This window comes from Aythya fuligula, chromosome 3 (assembly GCF_009819795.1).
Source record: "Aythya fuligula isolate bAytFul2 chromosome 3, bAytFul2.pri, whole genome shotgun sequence".
Lineage (NCBI taxonomy): Eukaryota > Metazoa > Chordata > Aves > Anseriformes > Anatidae > Aythya > Aythya fuligula.
In genome coordinates this window covers 37,572,929-37,582,069 of record NC_045561.1, presented here as the reverse complement: position 1 = coordinate 37,582,069, position 9,141 = coordinate 37,572,929, and the positions used below count along the sequence as shown (strand labels likewise).

Sequence of the window (9,141 nt, the reverse complement as noted above, 5' to 3'; positions counted from 1 at the left end):
AACCATTCTTAAAAAATTCTGTTCAGCTATTTGCACCATGTACATAAGGTTCTGGGTCAAGTCAAACTCCATTTTTAACTCCAGTTATTAGTAAAGTGTGTACAGACAGGTTAAGTCCATAGAGCCATATGTTATCCATATACACGTATATGAATCCAAAGTTGCTTTGCAGCATTTTAATATAAAGATGCAAAATAAATGCTTAAAGATACCAGTTTCTCTGACTGAAAGTTGGAGAAAAGGGTATGCAACACCTACAAATAAGGTATGCTGCTTTGGAGAGTTTGCATCTTCAGAAAGAGGAACACAACTTGATGCTGCGAAGTGGGAAATGGACAAGAATTTCCTTTACTTTCCTTTAAAAGCGTACCTCAACCCCTAAGAGATTTTTTTCCTGTAGCCTTAACAAGTACAAGAGATATAGTCAACACAACAAACTATCAGTTTACAGATCAGAGGGAAACTTTGCAAGCTTAAAATGGGTTCAGAGATACAAATAACAGATGCCTATGAGAATTTGAACTGCCTAGAAATATTTACCTGATTTCACTGATGCACACATCCAGCTTGCAGGAACTAATAGAATTGTAATATGGAATTTAAAAAATTACTTGTCTGATAAATACACGGAAGTTATAAATCTTAGGATTTTATTGATTGTTCTTAAAAGATTTTTATATTGTAGAGATTATTGCTGTTTTTCTGGGAAGATTTTAAGACCATCATCTTGGATCCTACTGGACCAGAAAGAGATCACTATTGGAATCTGGAAGAAAATTCTACACGATTTCCGATTACAGCTGTTTCTTCAAGAATTACAATAAACAAACAAACAATTTTTGTATTTGCAGGGGGTGACTTTTATTCAGTGTGAAAGAGGAATCAGCGAGTACAGTTTCCTTCTTCACTTACAGTACTGACAGACCCAGTTAGCTTCTTACACCACCCTGCTAATCAAAACATCAACTAAAGTGTGAGAAACTAACTTTTTTTTTTTTAATGTAAAGAAAAAGAAGTAATTTAAATCTGTCTTCCTGTGAAGCAGATTGCTTTGGTAATGTTCACAGCTCATTTAGAAGTCCATTTCCACATGAGAGAACTGCTTGCAGTTCTCAGTGGTTTTGCTACTACTTAAATCCAGTTCTTAAGACTGCCTTAGAACCAACATGGAACAGGGGACAGAGTAGCTTGAACAAATGGCTCGACTGACTGGCTTAATGCGTCATGAATTCTCATATCTAACCACTGTACTAATGAAGGTTTCTGACAACCAGGTAAGGTTTATGTTACGTAAGAGATTTTATTATACCTTTTTCAGAGAAGTCTAATCCTGTCAGCATTTCCTTCATGTCTCAACCTCTGTTTTCATTGATTATGCTGGAAAAGCCCCAGAAGGTTCAGCTAATGGAAAAACAAAACCTAAGAGAAGACATTCTGATAAGACCATCCTCACAAACTTCATCCTTAAACTGTAGTGTTAATGACGTAATGCATCAGAAAGGAAGAGTACTAGGTCTGTTAAAAACATTTTTAGAACCAGCACACTGAGAAAAGATGGCCAGAAATATTTTTATTTTGTACAAGTATAGAACAACAAAAATGTCTTTTGACATCTTTGAGACAAGTTTCTTAAACCCTAAGGTACATTCAAGTGTGCTAATCAATATGGTAACTGAACAATTGGAGGAAAACAGACCTCCTAGTAACATTGCTCAAATTAAGCAAAATATTTCTGAACCATCAACAGCATTAGCAGATGGTCTTTTCTTCAGTCTACTTTTGAATTGATGTCATTGCCAACTAACTTAAAAAGATCACTCTTCTACAACTAGGTACCCTCTTCCAGATTCTCTTCCAGAAATAAACTAAACTAAACCATTTTTTTCTTTTTTTGAAGGGGAGCAGCAGAGGTATCTTTCGAGACAGCAAATCTTGCACAGACAGAACAGATAACAGATCTGTCCAACAGCCCACTGGAATTTCATTTTTCTGCAGACAAAATAACAAGGTTCCTTGGAGGTAATCCAATAAACTGTTCTAGCAATTATTAACAGAAAGGATTGAAGAAATGTGGAAAAACTGTTAGATAAAAAAAAACACAACACTTTCAACATTCATTTCATTAAACACCTGAATCTCTAGAACCTTGCTAGCATTATTTAACATTTAAAATGAAGACTCAATCCTAAAAAAAACCCTCTCATAAAACACGAATAAGATCCAATGTTATCCTTAATCGAGGAATATCAACATTAAGCACTTTTACTTCCACTCTTTCTCCAGGACCTAACCCAAGGCTTCTTCTCTTTTTCACTTTCGAAAGTTTAGCTTCTGTTATGTTTCGCACTGGAATCAAACCTGCTTTTCCCACACCAATATCAACAAAAACTCCAAACGGTGTTGCATTTTCAACTTTTCCAGTCAGCACAGTACCAACACTTAAGTCTTCAAAGCAGACTATGCTTCTCTTGAAATCAGGTTTATCAAAATCTGTTATAAGAAACAAAAAATAAATTAGACACTGGAGGAAAAATTGCATCATTTTCTAATGGTTGTTTCCCGTTAATCATTTCTATTTATGAAGTCATTTCAGAGTAACTCTAAGGCAACAAATGCTCTTTCACTAGATTTTAAAATAAAGACCCATCTGTGAGAAACAACTGATTTCTACTATTTTATCAGTCACTTTAAAAGGCTATAATAAATGGAGGGATAAGCATAGTGAACTGAGTGGTATGAAACTATTACACAGGGATCAGAAGCATGTAGCATATTAGCTAGTGACTGAAAGATTCCTGAAATGTTCTTGGAGCTAGCGAGAAAAGACTTGAGACAACTCTTATTTGAGTTATGTCAATTATATATAACATGCTATACGAGATCACAAATTTGTATACCGAAAGGTGAATACTCTGTCTCATCACATACTAAGCAGAGAAGTCAACAATGTAGTACTGTTCTTCGGCTTGCTGTTCACCTGCACCATGACATCATGAAGTCAACTGCAGTGGCAATTTAAAAGCCACACATGCATCATTTTAAGCAAGTAATAAACTGAAGCCTGCATTCTACACAGGGCACACATTTTATTAAACTGTCCTTAGTTGCTTACCACTTTTACCATTTTGTGCTCCTACAAAAAACCCTTCTGAACCATCTCAACAACTTCCCTTTCGACCTTTTCCTACTGCTGTTTTAACTTTTCCATGATATAGTAGGACTAACGTTTTTCACAGAGAGCATGACCAAATCTTGATTCCAAATATTTTCCTATATTTTATTTCTTATAGGCAACTATAAGCTGAACAAATGTATAGCTAAAATGTACTTCAGCAGGCTGTGGATAAGATGCCAATGGAATAGAGAAACTTGCCATGGCAGCAATAGGTTTTGAATGAACTCAAAGTTTCCACTGAAAGAATGTACCTAATTGCTTAAGTCCAAAACAGTTCATTCTTTTTAACATTATACTGTGCAGTAGCATTTCAACAAAAATGGCAACTACACAGCCATTCAGGGCAATGAGCACAGCAAGAATCAGAGGAATGATGGTCACCTTTTTATTGTTTGCAAACAGACAGTGTCCGCCCTCTCTGACTCATTGCAGCTACTGGTTTAGTTCAAATTAATGTTAAAAAGAATTTTGCGCAAGAAGTGACTTATAACACCTTGAGGAGGAAAATATTTTTAGAATATGATAAAATGCTCCATCCTTTCCCTTCCTCCCCAAAATTCTTACCATTTTCCTTTGTACTGAAATAATTTAGGAAAAAATAAGCAATACTTAAAAGGATACACAGGAGAACTTCCTTTATGACATATCTCTAGCGTTGGAAAAAAATGTGGAATTGAATTTTAAACCAAGATTAATTATTTGAATCAGGGTAGAGTATAAACCATTCAGTCTGCCTGATCCCTGTTAGGCATGATTAGCAGGATTGCAAAGACAGTGATTTACAGCTATCCAAGCCTACTAGGCTGCCTACTGTCATTGAGGTCTGCCTCCAACCAGTGAATATTGCCTGCTTTAGCCTTCAGATTCCATAGTCAGAACAAAGTTTTCAGCCAATAACAAAAATTAGGCTAGTCCTTTAATCACTTCTAAGTATTCTTGTGCTTTTATAAGTAGAGCTCCAGTCACAGATCCTGTCTATGGTAATACTGAATGTACTGGAGAAACAGAGGATTAATATTTCCTCTGTTTCTATTTCCATAATAGATTCTGTTTTGCTTTTATACTTCCATATGCTAATATTCTATCCTACAATCATTTAGATGTGAGAGAACCAGAATGAACGGAGAAATAAAATACATATTTTCAAGATCACTAGTGGGAAATATTTATAAAATTTGCAAGGAAACTACTAAAAAAATCCAAAAAAGGTGGACAAAAATCTTATCTTTTTTAAGCATAAGTTTATTATTTGTTATTACAAGCCTACACCTTTGCTGTCTACCGTTATCTCATGCCATTGTAAGAGACTCCAGCTGTAAGTTTCATTAAACAACAGCATCTACAGATGTTTTACTTCATTGCCTACCTCATCTCACCCACCCCCACCCTCCAACTGTTCAGCACTACTGCAAAGTTTTAACTAAAGGTGGGTCATGAGCTATGTGCTCCAATTACACTTGTCTCCAAGAACTAGTGCAATAAAAGAGCAGAACTACACACTACTACACTACGGCTCCACAGACCTTTATTACTACTGTTTCAGCTTGGTCTCACAGCATTCCTCTCATGATGGAAAGCGAACGTAGATTTAATCAGCAGAAAGTCAACATATTGAAACTATTTCATTTGTTAACGGTCATACAACTCCCTTTCTTATGGCTGAAAAGGCCGTGATTTAAGACAGGATTCACACTCCTTACTTACTGAGCTGGAAAGAAACATATGACTATGATATAACCTTTTCCCTGTCTGAGAAAAAGAAATGGAGCTACACATTCATGAAAATCTACCACTGAAAAGAAAACTTGCTGTTTAACACTGGTAAATACAGCAACTGAACTGAGATTTCAGCTTTTAAAACAAGGGTTTACCTGTACGGATGTCAAAGCCTTCAGGCTGAGTCAGACCATCGATGATTAGCTGTAGCGTGTGCACTGTTGTATTTAGCCTTTTGGCTGTCTCTTCCAGTCCCTCCTTTTGAATTACTGCATTTACTTTTTGCTGCATATCTGATTTTCCTATGTCATTTGGGTTGCCTCCAATGAAAGATAAAAACCTGAGGAATTCAAAGATAACAGATTTGTCATATTCTTCAGTGAAAACTAGACTTTTGCTATAGGTAGGATGTTTAATTATTTTTGTATTGATGCATGAAAAAAAAATTCTGATTAAAAAAAAAACAACAAAGAACAGTGAACAAATCATTTCCCAAGTACATATCCTGTCAACTCATCACTGATCAGACACAAACATGGAAATGTAGAGTATGTCTGTATACTTGCATCTCCTGGAATAGACTACAAAACTAGAAGCAAAATTTTAAAATGTAAATTATTTCCAACTGATGATTTATCTCCCAGTAAAACTAAATCTGATTATGACTGTAAAATGCCTCTTTGCATAAAAGTTCCCTAAAAATAAATGAGAGTTCTATAATGCTGTCATTTTTATTGGTGGTAATTCAAATTAAAATGAATTGCAATGTAGTAAAACAATAAACATTTTAAATATTAAATCAATACAAAGAATTTTTAAATAAAACTAGTGATAAAAACTTTACACTTTTGTATATGAAATTTATGATTAAGAACAATTCGTTTTTCAGAAACTGATCAACTTAGAAATACTCAAGTCAAAGTAATCACTTATTATCACAAACATCTTCATTACTTATTTGCACCTATTGTTCCTATTCTTGTATACATATAAACACATTGCAGATCAAGAGACATTTATAGTGAAATCAAAACACATCTTTTTAGCCTTTTTAAACATTAAAAAGTCTTAATCCAAGTTCTCTTGAAAAAAAAAAAAAAGGCAAAAAATCACAAGACAGTCTTTTTAGTTCAACAACATGGTGCACATGCTGAGAAGCACAAGAACCAATGACAAAAATACACATAAGACCCTCCTCCTTATTTTCAGTAGCGATACCTTAAGACAATGCTTATTTACCACTGAATAAATTTCCTTATTTTGGTGGACTTAAAATGCATGAAATTCACACAAGCTGAGTCACATTGTACTCTACAAAACAATTTGTCCTTTTCTCAGTAGACATATCAGTTATCTGCCATGGTGTCCTGCTCAGCAACTCACTGTTCCATGAAGACACTTCCATCCTTCTTTGTCATGCCTTGTGTTGTGTTGGAGGGAGGCACATATTTCTGGCATGTTCTCCACAACAGACATATAGAATTGTTTTCCCTGTCCTCTGGGGTCTGAGTGAATGTTCCCCTCCAAAATTGCTAAAAGAGATCTATCCTTCCTGTTCTTATCCTACACATGATAACGCGGGTAGACTACAATGCACAAAGGAAGTGTTGATCAGCAGGGTCGTACCCTGCACTTGGTAGTGGTGGAAGACATTCCAGCTCCATAAGAAAGAAGACTTCCTGGTACTTATAGCCTCCTTTACCTTTTCAGAAGTACTTGCTGTGCTTTATCCAAAATCTGAGGCTAATATTTCTTTTAGCAGGAAACCATGCAATTTTATTCATTTAACCGAGAAACCCAAGTGACAGCATTTCAGGTGGTAACTCAGAAAATGTTGTATGCAATTAAGCATGTTAAATTTATTTTTTAAGAAAACATAAACTGAAGAAACATTATTAATGCAGTATCAGAATAAATCTCAAACCTTATCTTTGAGCATAAGGGCAAATCTTCACTCCAAAACACCCATTGGTTTCACCAAAAGGAGGACAGCAGTCTAAAACTGACTGTAAAGATTTCTACCCCTTACTGAATTCAAGCACAACCATGGCAATTTAAGTGTAGCTGCAACACATACATTTGCTTTTAACACTGATAGATACCATTTTCACATTAATTTTCTCATTTTCTCAATGGATACGGATCTTCCGTGTGGTTGTATATGAAGGAAAAAATGAAACAAATAAACAAGGGTTCAGTGGATGAGACTTTTCTCAGGGCTCACTGAATTTTAATTGACCAGATTTCTACTTTGACATCACTATTATTATTATTAAGTAATCTGAGGTGCTTTGGAAACAAAGTAAATATCAAAACAGATGCAAAATTGTTTAATTCTAAATACTAATTTTTATTCTCTGTACACTAACAAGTACTACTATGCACATATTTTTTTTCCAATAAGAACCTATATACAAAAATATCAGACCTATCAACTGCAAAAGAACATGAAAATGGTAACGCTGGAAATGTGCGTAGGTCCAGGCGAGGCGTTCCTCAGCTACTCTGAGCTGCTGGTTGCTAACATCGATAGATGGACAATGCCGCCCCAGTGCACTAGTGACAGGCGGCAGCTGTCCGAGCTGTGAGTGACGTGCCAGATGTACCATGGCAAGCCCTACCAGCCTTATGACTCAACCTTCTAAATAATGTATGCTTTACCCAGAGCTCCTATAAACAGGTTTGCTGACATTCACGTACTTGGCTTTATTTCACTTCAAATGGATGTGCAGCGTGAGTACCCCTAAGTAACATTTTTTCACCATTAGAACTTCACAGGAGCATATTCACACTGTAAATCGGTAACAGGGAGGGTTTCGCTGTTGGTAAGTGCAACCACATGGAACAGTCAGCGATGTGTAAAAAACCTTACGTACAAAACTTTCAAACGGGTGGATAATGCAATCAGAATGCACTGCATTATGTGCAGGTTGCTGGAAAGAAAACCAGCATGAAACAGGAGACACAGCCCAGGTGTCTGATCCCTCGATTACTATTCATGAAAGTTATTTTTTCTCCCCCTTGCCACCACCATCTGATTTATCTGATATTAAAAAGAATTTCTCATTTAGGCAAGGATGGTGGCTTTGGGTTCCTCATTATTTAAAAACTTACTAAACATGGTTACTGCTCAGACTTAAATTTCGGCTTCAGCCAAAAGATGCTTAAATATGTGCCCAGTTCTAAGTACCTAGGAAGTCCCACTGCCCCCAACTGAATTATTCATGTGCATTTAAGAATATTTCACAATCATGAGCTATATGTAGGCAGAACAGAACAAGGCCCGAAGTGCATGCATATACATGCACGCAAAAAAGTCCTCTAACACAAGCAACATAATTCTGTTTCGGAAATTCTCACTCTTTTCAGTTCTGGTACAAAAGAGCTACGTAGCAAAATATTTCCAAATAAAAGCAATTTATTATGGATTATAGATACAGTTTTAAAAAATACTGTTGAATCTAGTTATACATTTAATGCATCATTTTCACTCAAACATAGCTTGAGAACACAGACCAAAAATCAATGTAAAGCACAAATATATGGCTGAACACTAGACCATTAGATTGATCATTTCTATCTTTAAATGTCATTCCTATGAACAAAGTTAAATGTTTTCTTAATAATAAAAAAGCAACCCAACAACTTCAGGAGTTATTTAAGGTCAGAAAAAAAAAAAGGATATAGTAAGAAACAACCAAGACTGTGATATGGTTACAGAGTAAAATAGAGGTTTCCCTTAATTTTCCTTACTTTGACCTTAGTAATGTTAAACTATCTTGCTACAATCTCTGAAAAAAATCTCGCTCCATCTGTAAATGACAGTTCCAGCTGCATAACCATAGGAACATGAATGATCTGTGTAAAAATGTAAGCCCTTCAAGGATTTTCCTGGCTACATATGTGAACTAAATAACACGCTGCAGTAGTTCAAGTGCTATGTTTATCTACCAGAAAGATAAAACCTAAAGAAAAGCTAACAAAAATTGAAATGTGAAAGACAAGATGTTTTTTCAGAAGTGAGGTCATTCTTGTAAGATATACTATCCTTTTTCCCTCAAATGTTGAGTGTCTGAGTGAATGTTGAACTTTCTGTTCAAGGAACATCAAGTCAGATAAAAGCTGCAAGTCTCTTAGGAAAGTTATTTAGAACAGAGTGAGACTTAGCTGGTTTAGAGATTTAGAGTTTGAGTTTTGAGATTTATATGATACTCTGAAACCTTTGCAACTACCTTAGTTTAAAACACATT

At 35.5% G+C, this 9,141-nt stretch overlaps 1 protein-coding gene across 3 annotated transcripts in view; it reads right to left on the bottom strand.

The window, feature by feature from the left end:
• Positions 1 to 842: 842 nt before the first annotated feature.
• SRBD1 (S1 RNA binding domain 1) overlaps positions 843 to 9,141 on the bottom strand; it is a 131,761-nt gene continuing 123,462 nt past the window's right edge. For all 3 annotated transcript variants that reach the window (XM_032184794.1, XM_032184795.1, XM_032184796.1), the window contains 2 exons: positions 5,047 to 5,231; positions 843 to 2,490 (listed from right to left, as the gene is read on the bottom strand). In XM_032184794.1, the coding sequence (XP_032040685.1) occupies positions 2,201 to 2,490; positions 5,047 to 5,231 (475 nt within the window). In that variant the 3' untranslated portion in view covers positions 843 to 2,200. The remainder of the gene's footprint in view (positions 2,491 to 5,046; positions 5,232 to 9,141) is intronic.